This window comes from Hemibagrus wyckioides, linkage group LG15 (genome assembly GCF_019097595.1).
Source record: "Hemibagrus wyckioides isolate EC202008001 linkage group LG15, SWU_Hwy_1.0, whole genome shotgun sequence".
Classification (NCBI taxonomy): Eukaryota; Metazoa; Chordata; class Actinopteri; order Siluriformes; family Bagridae; genus Hemibagrus; species Hemibagrus wyckioides.
This window is the reverse complement of record NC_080724.1, coordinates 4561128-4583727: the sequence shown is the minus strand read 5'-3', so window position 1 is coordinate 4583727 and position 22600 is coordinate 4561128. Positions and strand designations below refer to the sequence as shown.

The 22600-nt window shown below is 41.8% G+C and overlaps 2 protein-coding genes across 11 annotated transcripts in view; one reads left to right on the top strand and one right to left on the bottom strand.

The window, feature by feature from the left end:
* The window catches only part of tns2a (tensin 2a), a 40139-nt gene extending 21812 nt beyond the window's left edge, over window positions 1–18327 (top strand). For 2 of the 5 annotated variants that reach the window (XM_058409902.1, XM_058409905.1), the window contains exons 4-28: window positions 3063–3101; window positions 3884–3925; window positions 4138–4187; window positions 4666–4849; window positions 4940–4990; window positions 5131–5253; window positions 5600–5664; window positions 6084–6167; window positions 6667–6779; window positions 7063–7123; window positions 7212–7287; window positions 7451–7580; window positions 8142–8207; window positions 8375–8491; window positions 8584–9972; window positions 10173–10338; window positions 10480–12344; window positions 12652–12783; window positions 13400–13492; window positions 14482–14559; window positions 14852–14929; window positions 15354–15522; window positions 15633–15701; window positions 16368–16397; window positions 17100–18327. In XM_058409902.1, coding sequence (XP_058265885.1) covers window positions 3063–3101; window positions 3884–3925; window positions 4138–4187; window positions 4666–4849; window positions 4940–4990; window positions 5131–5253; window positions 5600–5664; window positions 6084–6167; window positions 6667–6779; window positions 7063–7123; window positions 7212–7287; window positions 7451–7580; window positions 8142–8207; window positions 8375–8491; window positions 8584–9972; window positions 10173–10338; window positions 10480–12344; window positions 12652–12783; window positions 13400–13492; window positions 14482–14559; window positions 14852–14929; window positions 15354–15522; window positions 15633–15701; window positions 16368–16397; window positions 17100–17241 — 5412 coding nt within the window. In that variant the 3' untranslated portion in view covers window positions 17242–18327. The remainder of the gene's footprint in view (window positions 1–3062; window positions 3102–3883; window positions 3926–4137; window positions 4188–4665; window positions 4850–4939; window positions 4991–5130; window positions 5254–5599; window positions 5665–6083; window positions 6168–6666; window positions 6780–7062; window positions 7124–7211; window positions 7288–7450; window positions 7581–8141; window positions 8208–8374; window positions 8492–8583; window positions 9973–10172; window positions 10339–10479; window positions 12345–12651; window positions 12784–13399; window positions 13493–14481; window positions 14560–14851; window positions 14930–15353; window positions 15523–15632; window positions 15702–16367; window positions 16398–17099) is intronic. The other 3 variants (XM_058409906.1, XM_058409903.1, XM_058409904.1) reach the window with 3 other exon arrangements.
* A 1043-nt stretch (window positions 18328–19370) lies between these two features.
* Window positions 19371–22600, bottom strand: part of foxp1a (forkhead box P1a) — a 37161-nt gene continuing 33931 nt past the window's right edge. For 4 of the 6 annotated variants that reach the window (XM_058409910.1, XM_058409909.1, XM_058409911.1 and 1 more), the window contains exons 15-17: window positions 22426–22492; window positions 21304–21467; window positions 19372–20702 (exon numbers count right to left, since the gene is read on the bottom strand). In XM_058409910.1, the coding sequence (XP_058265893.1) occupies window positions 20543–20702; window positions 21304–21467; window positions 22426–22492 (391 nt within the window). In that variant the 3' untranslated portion in view covers window positions 19372–20542. Of the gene's footprint in view, window positions 20703–21303; window positions 21468–22425; window positions 22493–22600 lie in introns of all 6 variants that reach the window. The other 2 variants (XM_058409913.1, XM_058409907.1) reach the window with 2 other exon arrangements.

Sequence of the window (22600 nt, the reverse complement as noted above, 5' to 3'; positions counted from 1 at the left end):
CAGTAGCTACGCACACAGCTTTGGGATGAATCTGTTCAGGAACACAGCTGACCTAAAGAGTAAATTTAGGAACGTTGTGGGTTCAAAGGAAATCCCCTACCCTCCACCACAGTGTTTTTTTTGCCTACTTACATTCCAGCCTGACTAATCTCATTAATGACACTGTTTACACCAGAGGTAATGTCAGACCTCCCTTTCCTCCCACACTTCATCCATTCCTTCCTTCCTTCCTTCCTTCTCTTCCTCTAGCCATCACTCAACCTCAGTTTCAACCACGCCCATTCTTCTCCACTCCTATCTTTATCCCTATGTCTTTATCTCCCTCCCTCCCTTCCATCATTCATAGTCCGCCTTTTGGATAAAGAATATAGTAGCTATTTTGCTCTGAGCCTAACCACATGGCTTTTTTTTTTTGTTTTTTAAGTTAGATCAAGGAAACTTTCAGCCAGCTTGAAACCAGAACCTCAGAAAGCAGTTTTCCCAATGGATTACCTGCAGCATGTCAGTGTTTACTTTAGATCTCTTTAAAAGCTATCAGAATTGGAGGCAGGCCTCACGCTTTACATTATACAGGATCTCAAACCTCAAGATGGACATGCACACGCACACTGCCCTGTATTGAACTTAATATGACATCAGGCAGTGTTAAACATCTGGAATGCTTAATGCTGTCTGAATATACTGGATATTACATACCACTCCACACACATCTCACTGAAATTATGGTTCGGTTGTGTTGTATTTGGAGACCTGCTTCAGCAAGTGAGTTTTGTATAAAAGTATGTAATGTTTCCTTTGGCTTTACGTAATATTTATACTCACCTCCCGCCAAGCCAGCCTGGAGATTACCTTTATGGCATACTAGAGCCTAATCTCACTCAATGATGGAAGTCCACTCCAGTGTTGGACCGTTCCTAATTGCCCTGTATAACTCAGAGAGAGAAAGGGAACAGAAGGAAGGACACAGAATTCTAGGGATTGAGGGAGAGGGAGTGAGAAAGCAAGCCATTGCAGGAAATGAGTGCATAAGTGTTGGCCCAGGAGATGGAATCTAGTGTATTTGTTCTGGCATAATGCTCCCCTGCTGCAGGCCCCCAACCCAGCAAGAGTGAAACACACAGGGAAAAGACTACAGGAAAGCCTTACATGGGGAAAAGGGGAGCTTTGAGGGAGTTAGTGGAAAATGAACCATAACGAAGAAGGGATAATACAGTGACGAGAAACACCTCAAGAGTTGACAGGACAATAGAGATGGGGCACAGGAGAGGAAAGGTAAAAGGAATGTTTGAGTTTGAAACAAGGGTTAATGGTAGTGCAGACCTAGTTATGTGGCATTAGAATGACTGATGGTCATTGGAAGGGAAGGCAGTGATGAATTCTAACCAAAAACAGACCTGATGACGATATGAATAAATTGGACATGTGGAAAGTGGGTTAAACTGAAGGAAAGATGTTAAAATGACAGACGATAATTTACTGTGAAGGACAGCAGTCTGTGTTTCATGTATACTAATTACTTTAACAGACACTATCTAACATGTTCTACTTTAGCAGTCATTGCCCATTTTCCATGCTATCAATCATGTTAATCTTGCATATATAATATAATATAATATAATATAATATAATATAATATAATATAATATAATATAATATAATATAATATAATATAATACATAAAGTGCAACTTTAACAGTCAGAGTTCACCTGATCACTTGGAATGACACACACACACACACACACACTACCACTGTTAAGACACACAATGCAATTTGTTATAGGCCTAGGACTGAAATTCTGTTCTAAGGCAAATGTTTAACAGTTTGTGTTAACAAGTGCTTAGCCTATTTGCAAAATATAATATGAAGCCAGGGGCGGTCTGCTTCTACAGAAATACTGTTAAGAACACTAACCCTAGTCAGTGCATCATTCCATATGTGTTTTTTGGGAACCGGTGAAGAAAACTCTGCTTTGAGCGGAGCAGGTGTATAGACTTTTGACTGGAATTGTGCTGAATATTTCTTACAGAAGATTGCTTTTTACTTGCAGTCTGAGAGCAGAGAATTGATCTACTCATGAATTACATGAACAAATCCTACTGAATGTGTATTTTCCGACTTAAGCCAAGACATTTGGAAAACCGGTATAAAAATCAGAGCCCACCTAGCAACACAAACACACACCAAACTAAGCATAGAGAACATAGAGACTTAATTTGACTTATCTTTTTTTCCTCTCTCTCTCTCTCTCTCTCTCTCTCTCTCTCACTCACCCATCCAGTTTTTACATACACCCAAAGGCCTAAACTGCACTTTCCTGGAAAACAACACAGAAACATGCATCAAATCAGAATTTTGCGTCATACATTAGTTGCTCCAGTGTGTCATACAACCAGAATGCAACACAATCTGATAACCTCTCACGCATACACAATATATTTACACACACCGTCCCAAACCAAGGCCAGCACAGTGAGATCTTCTGGCCTCAGCCCTTTTCCTGTAGCCAAACAAACAGGGCAGTACAGGAGCGGATGTGTTCAGGGGGGTTGGAGAAACTGTAGCAATGGGCCATTACATAAGCATGACTGTCGGCACACACACACACACACACACACACACAGAAACACAGAACTTGCCCAGACTACCTGATGTGAGCCCACCACTGCTTCTCTGTATTTGTCTCCTTAAGGAAGGTCAAAGTTCACCCTGATTTCCAGTTCTCAGTGATGTACACAGCTTTCCTTAAGTGCAAAGCCTGACACAGTCTCTCTCTCTCTCTCCCTCTCTCTCTGTCTCTCTCTCTCTTACACACACACACACACACACACACACACACAGTCAGCAGCATGTGAGTGTTTTCTAGCTTATCTGTCACTGTAAGGAAGCATTTCCTCTGCCCCTTCCCATCACACCACTCCCTTCCTTTAATCCTCCACACAGAGAGACGAATTAGAACCGGGATGGAAGAGAATAGTGGCAGGCCTGTGTGTATGTGCCTGCATGTGTAGGTGATGGGGATGTTGCCATATTCCTTAATCAAGTTACTGTTCTTTGTTGCAGGCCAGCACACCCTGTGTCCCGGCCCCATCCTCTGATTTGGTGAGTTGAATTTTCTCTCATACTGTATAGTAAATGCCTTGTGCCCAGTGGTCACGGATTAGGCACCGGACCCACCGCAACTCTGGCCAGCAAGAAGTGCTTACTGAAGATGAAGGGATGAGTGAATGAATATTGCATTTTAAGAGACCATGGCTGTGCTAGATGACTAGATTGATTTGCTTATTTGCTCACTTAAGCACTCACTTTACTCCCTCTATTATTTAATCAGCGGTGAAAAAAAGAGCTCTATTAAATGTATATTTGTTCTCTGATTTCTCTGAAAGTGCTTTCTCTCATACCCATCAGATAATGAATCCTTCGTGCATTTTAAACATCTAAGAATACACCAAAATGTACAGTACCGGGTAACTCTCAGTAGAAAAGTGTGCCATGTCTCGTCCCTGGGACAGTACACTCAATCATACACCTTTTGTACCTTGAGTATGAACCTTTTACCTAGAAAATTGTAATATAGTGTACATTTTGAGCCCTAAGTACCGTACGTACCTTAATCCATGCAAGGAAAGTTATACTTTTTTTCAGTGAGCAAAGGACTTAGCTGTCTGAGATAGACTTACTTCTAAGAAGATCAGCGTTGCTCCTTTTGGAAATGATGACAGGAGTCCAAGCTACTAGAGAATTTCAATTATTCATCCGAGTGATTTTTCTTCCAGATTGTCTCTAAAGTCTTTTAGCATTCAGTAAAATTGAGGCCAAACTTGAAGACACATTCTTGTCTGTTGGCTGTGTTTATGATTCCTTATCCTGCTTTTCATCTACAGCAGCGGAGAGGAACGACCTCCTCTCGACACATTCAGCATCTGGTAAGAATGCTCTTTTCTGTCAACTTTCATTCTTTCTCAGTGTATTTGTACAACCAGATACAGTACACTGTTATATTGATACTTATGTGGAGAAAAAGTGATATAATAATGATAATTATAATAATAATAATAATTATAATAATAATAATAATAATTATAATAATAATAATCATCATCATCATCATCATCATCATCTTGGCTCTTTTCTTTAGGGCTCAACCAAATCTCTGACCTACACCAAACCGAGAAGTACTTTACCCAGGTAAATGCTCCTGAGTTTTCACTATGCATCAGAGCTGTAGGACAGAAAGGATTCTTCAGCAGCGGACCTTCATGAGCCAGTTACACTTTACGAACATCCTGTACCATAAATTTGTGGGTTTTATCTGTGGAACGAACCTGTTAAAGCTCATTGAGTTAATCTGTTTTGGCTTTGAGTGTGGAGTAATATGGAGAGAGTCATCACTCAAGCATGTGACTAAGCACTTGGCTGTTTCTGCTGGAACAGAATGACAGCTTGGATGTTTCATATCAAAACCTACTGCACATGACTTATACACCAATTCAAAACATTACCAACAACTGATGAAGACTGTTTGTAATTTTGTGGGCTGGAAGCATAATCATTTCCTAACTCCTTCTCATCAATAGCGGTTCCTTTACTGCCCCCTATTTATTACCAAAGCTTCTGTTACAAATGTAATGATTTAACTTTAAACATGTAAAATCCCTATTCTCAGGAGTCTAAGTGTGGATCGGGTGATGGACAGGGTGATGGAGCGCCACTACGACTTCGACCTCACCTACATCACTGAGCGTATCATATCTGTCTTCTTTCCCCCTCTGCTGGATGAGCAGCGTTATCGCCTCAATCTCAAAGAGGTGGCAGCTATGCTCAAGTCCAAACACCAGGACAAGTTTTTGGTCAGTACTCCCTGGTTCTTCAGTTCAGTATGTGGAAATAAAGCATTTTGTTTGCAATTCTCATTATAATACCTTGTCTGTCCTATACAGTTACTAAATCTGTCTGAGAAAAGGCATGACATCAGACGACTTAACCCCAAGGTAGGCTTTACAATGGACTTTTCATTATCCCCGTACAAGGAAATGTAGTGTAAATAGGTTTTGACCGAACTAAGCTTATTTTTCTATCATTATCTTTCCATTCCTCTCTCTCTCTCTCTCTCTCTCTCTCTCTTTCTCAGGTCCATGATTTCGGCTGGCCAGATCTACATGCACCCCCACTAGACAAAATCTGTTCCATGTGCAAAGCCATGGAGACATGGCTGAACTCTGACCCCCAGCATGTGGTGGTCCTGCATTGCAAGGTCAGAGGTTGCAAATGTCTTGAGAAAGTTCATTTAGGGTAACAAGAGGAGGTTATCCGAAGCTAAAGACCGTCTTGTGTAAACGTTAATGTATTTACGACTGATTTCAGATAAGGAAGGAACAGCAAATATGATTCATTTCAGCTAGAGCTAGTTTCACAGCTCGTACTTCGTATTAGAAGTGTCTTACATTAGAAAACCACAATAACCTGTAACCATTATTTAAAAGCATGAATGCACAATTTTTTAAAAATTAGGATCTAATTATTAACCTAACCTAATTAAAAATTAAAATAACCTAATTATTCCTTTCTAACAAGCTCTTATCAAATGCTTCTCTTTACAGGGGAATAAGGGAAAGACCGGAGTCATCATCGCGGCATACATGCATTACAGCAAGATCTCAGCAGGGTGACTCTCCATTTAATTCTCCACACAAAACTGTTATGTGTAGCCCATAAAACATCACCCAGGATAAAGATTATAACTGAATAAAAGAAAGTAACCCAAAGCTAGTATACTATACTATATTAAAAAACAATCTGGAGCTGCTGAATGGCACAATATTAAAAGATCAGCTGATCAGCAGAGCACAGGTTTTAATCCTGGTTATGCCATAAGTATCCATAGCTAGGGTTCCAGTACAAGAGAGTACCAACTGGTGAGTGTAAACTGACGGACAAGACAAAACAAACAAGAAATAAGATATCTCTTCTTAAATACCAGTCTACAGTAGCCTCAGGAGAATAACCGAGAGGCTGAGTCTTGAATGGAAGCATGAACATAAACATCCTTATGTGTCATATGTACTTATGTATGTCTTTATACAGGGCAGATCAGGCTCTCAGCACACTGGCTATGAGGAAATTTTGTGAGGACAAAGTGTCATCTTCTCTCCAGCCTTCACAGAACAGGTGTTTGTTCTCTTATGTATTTTTTAGTCTTATACAGTACTATTATATAGTATTACAGACATCCTGTTGGACTGTCCCTCTCTCTCAATTCAGTTCAATTACACTACATAGCCAAAGGTTTGTGGACACCACACCATCACACTCATGTGCTTTTTGAACATCACATTTCAGTCTCCTTTTGCTATAATAACAGACTCCACTCTTGGAGCATGTGCTCATCCAGACATAAGAGCTTTAGTGATGTCAGGCACTAATGTAAGGTGGGGAGGACTGGGGTGCAGTCAGTGTTCCAGTTTATCTCAGTGTTGTGTGCAGGACACTGAACTTTTTAGTTCCAGTGAAAGGAAATTGTGTGTTTTCAACTTTGTGCCAACATTTTGGGGAAGGCCCACATATGGGTGTGATGTCCACAAATTGTATACATAGTATACAAATATAGTACACATTTATTGGCATGAATGTTACAACAGTTGCATTCTCTCTCTCTCTCTCTTTACAGGTATATATATTATTTTGGAGGCCTTTTGTCAGGGGCCATAAAGATGAACAGCAGTCCTCTTTTCCTCCACCAGGTCCTTATTCCAACCATCCCCAAGTTTCATGCTGATGGAGGTAAGTGACCTCTTGTGTGGCTTGATGTGGGTATCACATTGATGGGAATGTTTTAGTGCTGGTGTGTGTGTGACGGTGCGCTCACAGCGAGAGTTAACACCGGTTTGTCAATAACCACTCCTCGTAAAAACACGCACATACAAACAGAGCATGTTTGCTTTTAATCTGTTGCAGTGGAGGAGACGGTCCTGGAAGCATTTAACACATTCCTCCATCAGTCTACCTTATACTCAATGTTTATCTCTCGCTATCTTGTTGGTCTTTTTTGTTCCTCTGTCTACAGGGTACTTGCCTTTTATGAAGATCTATCAGTCCATGCAGCTGGTCTACACTTCAGGCATATAGTGAGTCGTGTTCAAATTAAGCATTTTAGACTCAACTTATACATAACCAACTTATGTAGCTCATAACCTGCATCTGTGTGTTCTGCAGTGATTTGCAGGGTTCAGCAGGCAGAAAGCTGTGCGTGACCATCGAGCCTGCTCTGTTGCTGAAAGGAGACATTATGGTGAGTAGAACTGTCCACTAAACTCACCATAACAATAATCACTGTCACCTCTCCTCAGTTGACAGCATAACAGACCCCGCTAGTTCATTGTTTACAAATGTGTATGCCTTCTTTCTTGGTACGGTTAAATTAGTGTGCATGTCTGTCTCCCCTCATTCTCTAGGTCAAGTGCTATCATAGACGACTTCAGGCCACTGAGAGGGACACAGTGTTCCGACTCCAGTTTCACACCTGCACCATCCATGGATCACAGCTCTGGTTTGGGAAAGGAGAACTTGATGAAGCTTGCTCAGGTACACCACCCCTTAGCCATCCTGATGTTTGAATTCCCTCGGTACTAATTTTCCTATATTATCCTGCCTATCATACTGTTTTACCGTGTGAATGTAATGTTTCACAATTTCATCCTGATTGAGACCATGCCAAATTCTGTCAAAAATACTGTGTGTGAGTGTTCAGGAAGATCCTCAGGGGAGCTGTTTCAACTACAGTACAATTCGTAGGTGGTTTTAATATCTTCCCATAATTTATTGTATCCCCAGTTGAGAGAATTCACAAAATCTACTCACCAAATCTCCTCTCGGTGGATAACACCTGCCAACCACAGCTGGATAATTGAGATGACATACTCGCTTTACATTCTTTCCTGGCTTTGTAGCAGGACTGTTGAAGGAATTTGAGCTGCACTTGTCAGTTCTACTAATTTTGTTATGTTGTTGTACAGTATTTGTCTATTCATTCATTGTGAAATGAAGCGTTGATGATGAAGACTTATAGAACAGATCTTTCAGTGTTCCCTCCTGTCTTTAAAGTGACATAGTGACCAACTTTTTTGATATCTCTCTGGTCTCTAGATGACCGGTTTCCCCCTGATGCCACTGTGGAGTTTGTCTTTTCTTCTGGACCAGAGAAAATTAAAGGTATTTTGGTCACAGATCATTTTTGAACTAAATCATATTGTGTGGGAAAACTAAGTAATGGAAAAAAATTTTTTGAATACTTTGGAACATGATCATAGTGTGGACATACAGACATACAGTACTTATTAAAATGTTCAGTTTTTAAAGTGATTCTGTGTATGGTTTAGGGCGGGAATACCAGCGGAATGACCCAGCAGTCACAGTTGACTATAATACAGCTGATCAAGTGGTACGCTGGGATTCTTACGACAATTTGAATCAGAGACACGAGGACAGTCAAGATGGTATAACAATCTTATATTTTTGCTTGACGTGCTTTCTGAACTATTTTTGGTTAGATTATATATATATATATAAGTATATTGTCATTCTTTAGATATTGCACACACTCGAGGGCCTCTGGATGGCAGTCTGTACGCTCAAGTGAAGAAGCGCCGTGCTGCTTGTGCTTCCTCTTTCTTATCTGCCAATGGTAGTCCAGGACAAATCTCTGATGAGAGACAAGGTCATCTCCTGTCACTCAGCACAGATTCCGGGCATTCATCAGCTCCACCTGAACGCCTTGAAGATTCACCCAGGAGGCCACCACCTACTCAGCAGGAACGAGAGGAATTGGAGCGGCTTCTTGGGGGGATTGAGGGAGAGAGGACTAGCAGGGATCGTGAACGGGAGACAGCCATTCTGGATGATGGAGACTCACTCCCACCAGAAAATACTGCGCCGCTGCGGTTAGCTCGATCGTGTTCCTGCCGCATGGGCTACAGATCACAGCGTTGCTCTGAACTCCATCACATGCCCAATGGGTACTGCTTGGACCACTCAGCTCCCAGCAACAACCACACAGGAGTCTCTTCATCAAACATGCTAGGTCTGTGCCAACACCACAGTGGTCACACGCACCAGTCACTCCCACCTCCAGACCTGCTGTGGGACCGACAGCAAGGCTCTCCGCACTACCTGCATGGTCCTTCTAGGCATGTTTGCCCTTATCCATCCCAGGAACTCTGCCCTCACCCTCATACACTGTCCCCTAGTGGACGACTGCTGTGCAGGTCAGATGAATTCCTCACATACCCACAGCCACAACACAACCATCCACACCACCCGAAAGCACCTGGACCCTACCATGATGTGATGCTTGTAGACAGCCTCCTACCACCCCCTAGCTGCCCATGCCGGGATTGCTGCTTGAGACGAGAGGACTTTCACACTTTACGGCTTGACAGAGGTGAAGGATTGCACTGGGAAAGGGAAGAGCTCCCTCGAGACAGCGGCTTAAGGCGAAGCAGAGGATCTGAGGTTCCAAGACGATCGGAACTGCACTGGGAGCAAGAGGCAGGGTTAAGACAGGGTCGTGAGGTCTCATTGCATTGGGACAGGGACAGAGAGGCAGAACTACAATGGGAGAGAGAACGAGAAGCTGAGTACTGGCACAGAAGAACTGCCTTGTCACCATATGGTCCCCCAGGTCATGATCCTGCTTTCACGTTTGACCCACTGCCCCAGGGTCACCCAGCATTTCCCGAACCCTCAAGATCACACAGTCATGCCCACCTGGATATAAAGTACAGCAGTGGCTCCAGCAGCTACCAGACATCTCACCAGATGTGCCCCTGCTCACCCTACCAGCCTTCGCCTTCTGAGAGCCGTGGCTATGCTTCAGGTTACCAGTCAGACTCCACTTCTCCACTGCCTCACAGCTACTCCTCTTGCTACAGCCATACAGACCCCCACCATCAGCACTACACAACCAACACACACTCAGGTCAGATGCCACAGAACTCTTTCACCACTAACATGATAAAAGCATTTATTTAGAATATTTATTTGAAACAAATAGGGTGTTTCATCCAGTTTAGTTGATCAAATGTTGATGTTCCAGAGCCAGTATAACCCATTTAATAATGCATCCAAAGTTAATCTCAAGTTAGTCTCAAGGCTATGCTTTCCCGCATTTTTGCTCAGATGGTTCCGGAGTTCCAGGTGAGAATGTAGGTTGGCGGGACCATATTACCCATGGTTCCATGAGACGGCTACATCGTGAAGCACATGGACCATGCTCCACCCCATCTGATATGTCTGGACCACCCACTCCAGTCCATACCAGCAGCCCACTGATTACACAAGACAGGTAACTGAGCTTTTCAATGAGAATGTACATAGTGAATAAATTACATAAACATTTAGTTTAAGTGTAAGTAAGTGTAAAAAAAATCTACATAAATGTACATAGTAAAGCCACTCAAATATTACATTTTTCCTTCTGCCCCAGTCTGACTGTACAGGATCAGGAGGCCCGGTCATCAGAGATGAGCACAGTCAGCACCTCACACCAGGAGAGAACAAACCCATGTGTCCAGCAAAATCTGTCAAACTCTGGGCCAGAGCCTCGTCAAGTTGGAAGTCCATCCACAGAACCGCCTAAGTCATGTACATCCATCCCAGAGAAACACTGCATCCTTCCTCATCAGCTTACTACACATTCTTCTTTTTCTCCTCAGCAGAACTCTACACATTCCCTGTCTTCTTCTCAGCAGCTTTCCCTACATTCCTCATCTTCTCAGCAGCTGTCACCACATTCCTCTTCTCCTCAGCAGCTCTCCCCACATTCCTACTCTCCTCAGCAGCTCTCCCCACATTCCTACTCACCTCAGCAGCTCTCTCCACAATCTTCCTCTCCTCCACATCAGAACTCTACACACTGCTCCCCTCCTAATCAAAACTCTGCACGTTGCCCACTTCCTCAACAGAACTCCACACACTGCCTCCCACTTCAGCAGAATGGTACACACTGCCCACTTCCTCAACAGAGCTCCACACACCACCCATCTCCTCAGCAGAACTCCACACACTGTCCACCTCCTCAGCAGAACTCCACACACTGCCCACCTCCTCAACAGAACACCACACACTGCCCACCTCCTCAACAGAACACCACACACTGCCCACCTCCTCAACAGAACTCTGCACAATGCCCAGCTCCTCAACAGAGCTCAGCACACCACTCACCTAATCAACAGAACTGTGCACACTGCCCAACTCCTCAACAAAACTCTGCACACTGCCCAACTCCCCAACAGAGCTCCACACACCACCCACCTCCTCAGCAGAACTCTGCACACTGCCCAGCTCCTCAGCAGAACTCTGCACACTGCCCACCTCCTCAGCAGAACTCTGCACACTGCCCACCTCCTCAGCAAAACTCTGCACACTGCCCACCGCCTCAGCAAAACTCTGCACATTGCCCACCGCCTCAGCAGAATTCCACACATTGCTCACCTTCTCAGCAGAATTCCACACATTGCTCTCCTTCTCAACAGAGCACCACACACTGCTCTCCTTCTCAGCAGAACTCAACACATTCTGCCCCTGTAATATCCACAGCCAACACTAACCAACAAGCCCCAGTGCCATCTACCCATTCTGCCCCTGCATCTCCCACTAAAGTAAACCAACAACAGAGCACCAGCCAGCCAATCAAGGAAGCCAGTCTGCCCCTCTCACCTTCTCAACCAATCCAAAATGAGGCAGTCCTACCCACTGATTCTCCTCATTCTTTGCAGCAGATTGATCAAATTCAAATATCAGAGTCTGTTTCTGCCCAGCCTCACAGCAATGGAATGCCATCAATTTCTGATTCCGAGACTCCCAATGTATCTCCTTCTTCCCCTGTTTTACCTCAACCACCAGTGGGCAGTCTGAATGGCTCTTCCTCCCCTGAACCCCCTGTGCCAGGCTTCGCCACTCTGGGTAGGAAGCTGATGTTGGACACAGGATCAACCCCATCTGGAGATCCAGATACTAGTTGCAGTGCCTCTGATACTTACTCGTCTTCCACCTATGCCCTTTCTTCAACCACTGACAGCACTGCCACACAGCCTCCTTTGCCAGAGAAAAGACGCCAGGGTACCCTGCCTGGCTCACCCAATGGACGGTCAGGCACCCTAAGAGCATCCACGAGTCATTCCCCCTCTGGCCAACACCATGTTACCTTCTCACCATTGGTAGGAGCGGTGACAGTACCGAGCGGGCAGAACGATGGGCTGGCAGAGGGTGAAACAGGCAGCAGGGTCAGTGTGAAGTTTGTGCAGGACAGCTCCCGTTTCTGGTACAAGCCTGGAATCTCCCGAGAACAAGGTTAGTTAGATGGCCCGATGCATCAGAGGACATACCATAGTTTTTACAGCTATAACTTTAGCGAGACATTTAGAATCCAGGACCATTTTGCTTGTAGTTTATTCAAATTACAACAACATGATTAGTTATATGATGATGTATATGTAAATAGCATTGTCCTTTTATTTACTCTTTACTGATTGTCCGTGCAAATGCAAACCAAACATATTTTTAGAATTCCCACTCCACAGCTGTTTTTTGTTAGCAAGGGCTAAATGTACAGAACATCTGTCTTAAAAACACTCTTGTTCTCTCTCCTCATCTACAGCCATTGCAGCTCTGAAGGAAAAGGAGCCAGGTGCATTCCTCATCAGGGACAGTAACTCCTTCCAGGGGGCTTATGGTTTGGCCCTCAAAGTGGCTTCACCACCTGCCAACATCAGCAACCATTCCAGCAAAGGTACAGCATTATTTGATTGTGCATTGCAGGTATATCTAATACTACAGCTGCCCTTCTACAGGAAACCCTGAAATCTGAACATGAAGTATATGAGCTAAATAGCAGGCACGATTGAAATAGTTCAACTAAGTCTCAAGGGGAAAAGACTTATGTATGAATAACCAGAGTTGATCTGTTAAAGTGTTCACTGCAAGAGGACTTAAGAGGATCTGGCCAATTGCAAGCTAAGGTCTAAGTTTGTCTCTAGCACCCCCTGTGGACGATGTAATTGTCACTGCATAATTACATTCAAAATCACCACGAAGTTTTACCTTTCAGCAAAAAAAAATCTTGTGCTACTATAAACCTGTACATTTGTAAATAAAAACCCTTTGGGGTTTAAGCCCCAATGCTGCCATACAGTCACTGTTGGGCACTTGAATAAGGCCCTTAACCCTCTCTGCTGTATCATGGCTGTCCCTGCGCTTTGACCCCATCTTCCAAAGCAGGGACATAAGAAGAAAAAATTTCACTGTGCTGTTATGTATATGTGACAAAAATAAAAATGTCTTCTTCTTCTTCTTCTTCTTCTTCTTCTTCTAAAACAGCATATGTTTTATATTTACATATTTTCTAGGTGATCCTATGGAACAGCTGGTGAGACATTTCCTAATTGAGACTGGACCAAGAGGGGTGAAAATCAAAGGGTGTCAAAATGAGCCCCACTTTGGTAAGCAACATAGCATAACAAAACACATCTCAAAACAACTGAACAACACTGATTAACATTCCTGGCAGTTGGACTGTGTCACATTTTACTCAACAATATTCAGCATCAGAGTGTTCAACTTTTAGGAGACACAATATTATAGTTATATTAAATTATGTATGCTAGTGCCTGTTTTATTGTGTATTTTAATCAAAAAAGGTAAACCTTGAACCTTCATTCTGTGTACATGAAACATGAAGTCTCTCTCAGAATCGCTACTGTTTTTTTCCCCCAGCATTAATTAAAATACATCTGGGATTTAATTCTGCGTAGTTTGTGCTTCGAATCAATAGCTAACATAAACTAAACTATATGAACCTGAAACATAACATAATCCTCAACTGGAGTGAAACTTTTATTAAATAAAAGAAAATGACTTTTTTTTTTTTAAAAAAAAGAAAAAAGCTAGATGTCCTAGCACATTACCTTATTATCCTATAATAATTTATAATATAATTTATCCTATAAATATACCTTTAAATTTCTAGTATTTAGTATTTTTTTAAATATTTTTTATTTTATTTTTTATTTATTACCTTATTACCTACGTTTGTGGATACTGCTGGAATTTGTAATTTTCCCATTGAGATGAATAAAGTATCTATCTATCTATCTATCTATCTATCTATCTATCTATCTATCTATCTATCTATCTATCTATCTATCTATCTATCTATCTATCTGTCTGTCTGTCTGTCTGTCTGTCTGTCTGTATATTTGTCTATCTGTCTATATAGCACATAATCAAAAGACAGTCTGAATTTGGTTTGGAATTGGATTTGAAATGTATATAGTCTGATTTATTTCTAGTTTCCCACAAGTTAGAGGTGTGTTTGTGTGTGTATGTGTGTGTGTGTGTGTGGGTGGGTGTGTGTGTTAAATGGTATGAAATAAAGTATCAAGTAAATAAAGTATAAAAATGGTATCAAAATAAATTCTGTGTTTCTCAGGAAGTTTATCAGCGCTGGTCTATCAGCATTCCATCACACCCATCTCTCTGCCCTGTGCTCTCCGCATCCCTGACAACGGTAAACACTTGCAGCACATATTAGTGATGTTTGATGGAACTGCCAAACACAGAAAATATCAGCAGTAGGAATGTCATATCAGCACTAAAAATACTGCTGAAATCCAACTAACAAAACACGTGAAAACTGGGGTTTGAGTACAAGTCAGGTCATTCCCAGGCTTTAAAGAGTTGAATGATGGAGTGAAGATATAAAAGTATTAAATCTTGACTTAAATATCTCTCTCTCTCTCTCTCTCGCTCTCTCTCTCTCTCTCTCTCTCTCTCTCTCTCTCTTTCTCTCTCTCCTTCAGATCCCATAACAGAAAGCCAGGAAGTCCAGCCGGTCAGCAACATGAGCACAGCAGCAGACTTACTAAAACAGGGTGCAGGTAAACTCTCTCAAATCAGTCACCTGCCACTTCTCACCCAGCAGCCAGCTCATCCGCATCACCCAACAACCTCCACTCAGGGAGGAAGAAGGCTATAACACAAAAAAGCCCCGTGAAGCCAACCATGTGCATCTTTTCAAACTGCGTCACAAGGCAGCATTACGCTGAGAGGAGAAGCGCTATCCGCCCTTTTCCACGTGCATGAGTTGACAGACACGCATGATTACCTAGTGTCCCTGTAAATTCACACATGAGAACTTATGCCATCCTTTCCAACCGGAGAGCAGGAGCAAGCACACATCAGAAGTTGTCCATTGTTTGTTTTACTTTCTTTCTTGCTCATGCATTTGTCCTTATTTATTTTCTTCTTGTGAGCATTTCTTTCCTTCGCTAGTTCTTATACTCAATGTTTCTCTCTCCTCAGCGTGTAATGTCCTGTATCTGAACTCGGTGGAGACTGAGTCTCTCACCGGACCGCAGGCAGTAGCTAAAGCGACAGGCGTGATGATGACACTAAGCCCTCGGCCCTCGGCCACTGTAGTGCACTTCAAAGTGTCGACACAGGGCATCACTCTGACTGACAGTCAGCGCCGGTACACTATTTGTTGTTGAAATGTGCAAACACACATTTTTTATATAAAGAGTAGATTGTTTATAAGGTCCCCTGTTTGGTTATTTGTTTGTGACTGCTGCTGTTTTTCAGGGTTTTCTTCAGGAGGCACTACCCCATCAACAGTGTGACTTTCAGCAGCGTTGATCCACAGGACAGGAGGTGAGTTTGTTAAACATAATCCTCACACACTCGCTCACATGTTCAGGTCTTTGGTAAAGCGTTGTCGAAATTTATTGCGATTGATTTAATAGTCTCGGATTATTTTCCGGACGTTCTTTAATATGGTCAGTTCTAAAATGTTTTGGATTGTTCAGGCCATCATTTGGCTTGTTATCCTTACATGGAAAGTGCTGCTTTCTGAAACTTTATATTAATCGCTTGACTCTCGCTCATGATTTTGTACACAGTGGTGAACTGTCAGGTTGTGCATGAACTTTCAGGCTGGTTTGTGTGTCCAGTGTTAGCTCTGGAGGCTGGTTTGTGTGTCCAGTGTTAGCTCTGGAGGCTGGTTTGTGTGCCCAGTGTTAGCTCTGAAGGTTTTCGAGAGTGTAAATGTATGTAGACAAACAGCTTGCTGTTCACGTTTTGATTCTGTTCCTTTGTAAATGCTCCTGCATGAAGCTAAAAGTTAACCCGATTCTCACCTCCACTACAGTACAAATCGGAATAGTGCCTGATAACCCAATACACTTCTAAAGTACAGGTCCAGCAAGTGTGTGTGTGTGTGTGTTTTATTGTGACAGATAGCATGTTTGTGTAGTTGCCTGCAGCTTTGTGTGTGCACGCGTGTTTCTGAGTGTTTGTCTCCGTCTTCCTCTGCTATAGGTGGACTAACTCAGACAGCACGACATCTAAGTAAGTGCTCATTGTGTACGTGTGTGTGTGTGTGTTGCTGATGTGCTTGGCTTCATTTATGTTCATTTCACCTTTCCCCCCTTTTGGTCTTCTGAGTTAAAATGCCAGCGACATGTTCATCATCTTCCATAAAAGTTCGGTTTTACTTTATGTTTCAACTCCGGAATTATTAGCACCCTTAAATAAATAAAAATTTGGAAGCACATGTTGGACCATGTTGTCCTGCTGGAGGATCCAGAAGCTTCATGGTACTACATGTGTCCTCTACATCATCCAGAACATCACAGACCCCTCACCATATTAAAGAGTCAGGCTTCTATTCTATATAACCATCCTCTTTTATGCCATATCATAGCTTTATTTATTTTATTTTTTTTGTCTCATCTGATCCTGGCTGTAGTTTAAGCCGTTGACGTTTATGTTTAGATGAATGTAAAAGCTTCCAAATTTTTTGACTCTCCAGCAACTGTAATTTTATCTCACGATGGATGGAATTATACGAGAAGGCACTCTCACAAAAAAGGGGGGAAGGGTTAAGGTTTAAAACACTAAAACGCAACATGGTGCTAAACCTCTTACACCCTTGGGAATTAACTGATTACTGGATTTATAAATGAATTAATAGGTGTCCTAGTTAACGGTCAATCTGTACAGGCCCATCTGTCTCTAATCCTCACTCACATTCCTGCTTTTACCTTGTAGAGTGTTTGGGTTCGTAGCTAAGAAACCAGGCAGCGTGGCCGAGAACGTGTGTCACCTGTTTGCCGAACTCGACCCGGAGCAGCCTGCCACAGCTATCGTTAACTTCATCAACAAAGTCATGTTGGGGCCACAGCAGCGCTAGAGGAAGAGGGGGAGAGAAAAGGACGACATCGAGCCCTCACCGAAAAAAAAAGACATGCTTAAGTTACCAAAGCACTGAGAACTAGCCTGTAGTGTAAAGTGCTACAAGACCAAATCAAAGTGATTTCACCAAACAGTGATGCTGAGGTCGTATCTACATACTGAAGGTTTCATAACATTCGTGGTAGGAATTATTATTGAGCGCTGTGGATTTCTTTTATACAGCATGAAAAGTATCTCAGAATAAATACCAAATATCTCCACAGCTGACAATCAACAGTCTTTCTAATATACATTTTATTATTCAATCAGCTTTAAGTAGTTGCTGCTATAGGTGTCTAATCAGGCACGACGGTATAAGAGAGTACAGAGGAACGTCTGCGAGAGTCCGAGAGTTACCGGGAAAGGTGGCGTGAGGAAGGGGAAGTGGGTGTGTGAGGAGCAGGCGGTGGTACCGGGGAGGAAATGAGGAGCAATAGTGTAAATAGGTTCATCTAAAGTCAAAAGGTTGTGTGATATTTTTTCAGACAGATTGACTTTTCATGTAGAAATGAAGTTAAACAGACAGAAGAATTTATCCTAAGCTTCCACTGCAGCGCTCAGCCATGGGTCATTTTATTGCAGCATAATCAACCTGCCGAAAAATAACCAGCCTAAGATTTATTTCCAAATTTATATATTATTGTATTTCATTTTCGTGTCATAACCATGTCCCTGTAAAAAAAAAAAAGAAAAAAAGAAAAAAAAGGAGGTCTGAAGTTTTTACTTTGAACTAAAAAGCTTTGCTCAGCACTCGTATTTATAAGCTTCGTTCGGTCGCGTTAAAATGTCCTGTGTTTCGTTTGCATGTATCAGAGTCATTACGGCTTTCTAGGAGACCGACATGTCCGACAGCTTTAATATATTGTACTCTGTGTCTTCTTGTTGATCTTTGTATTTAGTAATATATTCACTCAGATGCAGCTCAGAAAGTGATTAAAATACTTAATGGAAGGACACTTTTTATATTAAATGGAATTTTTAAACTGCTATTTTTTCAATATAAGCATAAATGAATATAATAAATGTAAAGCTGTGGTACCAAGTACATGCTTCTCTGTGTTTTTTTCTCTCTGTTTTGGTCATATAAATGTGCATTTTATTTGTAAAGCCAACTTTTTTCAGTGTAATCATCGACTTGGCCTGCTTCAAGCTAGTTTTCAAAGTAGAATTTTTTACTTTCGGTTTAAACCATTTAGTGCACAATAAACCTGGCAAAGGCTTTTCTTAATAGTAATAGTTTTTCTTCAGGGTTTCTTCACTGATTGCAAAAAGTCTGCACACATTCTTTCATATCAAACTGCTCAAAAGTGAGCCGCAGTTCGATTATCCCATTAGCCAAAGTGCAAAACTTTCAAATGTTTTGAGCTCAGAAGAGGGGCTGCAACTATGGGCTGCTATACCCATGACAAAAGGTGTAGCAGAAGTACATGATATTGCCATAAGTTTTGGGACACCCCTCCAAATCATCGAGTTCAGGGGTTGGGCTCGGCCCCTTAGTTCCAGTGAAAGGAACTCTTAAATGCTTCAGCTTCATACCAAGACATTTTGGACAATTTCATGCTTTGTGGGAACAGTTTGGGGATGACCCCTTCCTGTTCCAACATGACTGCACACCAGTGCACAAAGCAACGTCCATGGATGAGCGAGTTTGGTGTGGAGGAACTTGACTGACCTGACCTCAACCTGATATAGACTTTGGGATGAATTAGTGCGGAGACTGCGAGCCAGACCTTCTCGTCCAACATCAGTGCCTGAACTCACAAATGAACTTCTAGTGGAACGGTCACCTAAACTTTGTGGAAAGCCTTCCCTGAAGAGTTGGAGCTTTTATAGCTGCAACGTGCGGGCCAACGCCATATTACATTCATGTGCATGTGAAGGCGGATGTTTTAAAACTTTTGGCCATACAGTGTAAGTACAGGAACTGTGTATTATAATCTTCAAGGTGTTTCGCTGCTCCTCTGAGGGGCTCTGAAGTTCTAAACTTACTACTGCAAATAAAGACACGGAACACAGAAAACTACAGACAGCACAAAACTTTCCACTTCCAGAATAAACCCCAAGACCACAAGAAGTCACAAGGATCATGGCTGCTTTATAACAAGATATCACACATTTACGCAACTCACACTATTGAGGGAAAAAAAAGAAAAAGAAAAAAAAAGAGACTTTTCATACTTTTTTATACTTTATGTCCAATCAGGTTTAAACATTACACATTCCATGCAACGTTAAGGACACAGCACATTCCACTGAGTCCCGATTTAGCTGTAAGGCAAACATTTCAGTTACGGTTATATCAAAAGGGACCATGTAAACAGAGTATGTATCATAAAAAGCAATTTACAATCTTTGGTAACTGTGGTTGATACCTATAGCAGGGGAATAACACCTACCAAGAGACTACCCAGAAATGCTGTTCCACACAAATACAGAGACATTTTCTTTAAATCACTGTAACCCCATCAACAGAACAAACATTTCGGGTAATCTGTAGGGATGCTTCTGTGGGATTTTTATATTCTAACATTCTATACAAATAAGTGGAAACAAAAAAAAAAATCAATAACTAATAATTACAAAAAAAAAAAAAAAAAAAACATTCATCAAGTGCTGGTTATAAAATGTTCCCCTTTGGTTTTGGTTGTACAAGGAAAAGGAAAAAAAGAAAAGAAAGCAAAGTTGAAAAGACATTCACAATTTCAGTGAGCAAACCTATAATTAATGGGCAGGCACATACTTTAGGTCAAATGTGACTCAATATGGTGCTAACCGCATCATTTTGAGGCAGTGGTGATTAAAAACAGTTTAGCAGATGCGAGAAGACTCGTACGCAGGGTGGATTAAAGTTCCCAGAGTTCCTACACATACTACAGTAAATTGAACAAAGTCTGGTCCTAGGTGCTTCTAGTGTCAAAAATAGTATTTGTGATAATCATAACATAAAATCACCTGATTACAGTGATTAGGTTCTGCGCCTAGGTAGTGTGTAGTGCTTATCTTAAAACGTAGACTCAAAACACATAAGCAATAGCTGAACAGCCCTGAACATCGTCTGCTAGTCTATGGGCTAACCGTTATGTATATGAGCTCGACACAGAGGAGCCCTTTAGTACCGTTGAGGTCGATCCCCTGCATACAAAAAAAATGACAGGTAGCTCCAAGAATAAATAGTTTGTTCCCAAGTGGAATATGTGGACATTCTCCAAGTCTGCTGGTACACTGATTAGCTGGTTTAGTGGCTGCGGAATGGCTGGACTTCAAGAAAAAGCAATAGGACGAGCAGCGTGCGGCTCGTGCTCTTCGGGATAATCCGCGTCATGATCGATATCGGGGCTGTGTTCATCTCCCATCTCTGGAGACATGGAGCTTTCCAAGTATTCCCTCTCCATCTGCTGTCCTTTTAGTCCAGCATGTTGTCTGTGCACACACAGCCAAGCCATGGTCAAAAAAACATCATCAATGAGTTTGCAATCTTTACATATATAAGAGACAGAACAGAACCAAACTATAACATTATGACCACCTGCCTAATATTGTGTTGGTCCCCCTTTTGTTGCCAAAACTGTCCTGACCCATCAAGGCATGGGGCCACTAGATCCCTGAAGGTGTGTTGTGGTATCTGGTACCAAGATTTTAGCAGCAGATCATTTAAGTCCAGCAACTTACAGGATTTAAAGGATACTTTTGATAGATACTGACCACTGCAGACCAGGAACACCCCACAAGAGCTGCAGTTTTGGAGATGCTCTGATCCAGTGGTCTAGCCATCACAATTTGGCCCTTTGTCAAACTCGCTCAAATCCTTACATGTGCCCATTTTTCCTGCTTCTAACACATCAACTTTGAGGACAAAATGTTGACTTGCTGCCTAATATATCCCACCCACTAACAGGTGCCATGATGAGGAGCTCATCAGTCTTAATCACTTCACCTGTCAGTGCTCATAATGTTATGCCTGATCGATGTAGTTCGCTGTGTAAAGAGGTGAGTGTAGCTAAATAAATGAAAAATCACTCACAGAGCAGACATAGGAGACAGATCAAGGCTGGAGTCACTTTGGGAGCCATCATCATGCTCATGAGCACTGAATTCTTCATGCATTACACTGGCCAGAGCCTGGAGGCTGGAGCCTCCTACAGAGGCCGAACCATACAGAGGCAAGCTGCTGTCCGCCATCACAGCCTGGGAAAACAAAAACAAGATATTTCACACCAAACTGAGTGGAAACTTTGCGTAATACACTACAATATTTCACTTGGAATCTTCCTGAAATTTACTAATCATCTTTGATAATCACCTTTTTAAGACTCATTTTTTATGTATAAATTATTATTAAAGCTACAGTGTGAGAACATTGGGCCTCATTTATCACTCTTTCAGTAGCGTTGTTTCACACATACATTAGAAGAACTCCTTTGCATTTAGGGCTAACTATAAAACTCCATTAAATTTCATGTACACAGACAGCTGGGAGCACGGAATGAACAATTAAGGTAAAGGCATAAGTAAAACTTAATGACTTTCTACTATGCCAATTAAAATATTTATTATTATTAATAATAATAATAATAATAATAATAATAATAATAATAATAATAGGCAAGCACAAATCTTCCATCAGAGGCAGCACATTTATATATATATATATATACACACACACACTGACCCAGCCCCTGTTTATACACAACTATTTCTTTTGTCATTATTAAATGATTAGTGTTATTTTTCTATATTTAATTAATTACTTTATATTACAGTGTTAAGGGCCTTGCTGAACCTTGTTTGGCAGTGCTGGGGCTAGAACACACCGATCTTTTCATCAAATAACCAGAGCCTTTAACGGTGAGCCGAAGACTTACATGCATCCGATATAATACTGTACTAAATACATAAATTACTGTGTGCAGTATATTGTGCAGTTTGGGACACAGCCTTCCATTCTGCCCGAATAAAGCATGCAACAGAACAAGATTCCAAATCCTGAAGCTTTGATGAAATCTGTGAGCATCTTTCTATCTAACTCTTAGTGATGAAGCAGTAATAAGTGTTTGATAAGCTTGTAGGTCCTTTAACTTAAAACTATAATAATTCTAAAATGCTAGGACAAAGAAATTATAAAATGTCCTAACATTTTACTTACTTGGAGAGCAGACAGAGCAGGGCTCTGGCCCAGACTTGATTGGATATTCTTCACCAGAGAGGGTGATCTATAGAAACAAAGGATGGGTTCACATGAATTCAGTTTATCTGTATAGCGCGTTTAACAATAAACAATTCTCTCAACTTTACAGAAGTATAGAAACAAAGAATATAAA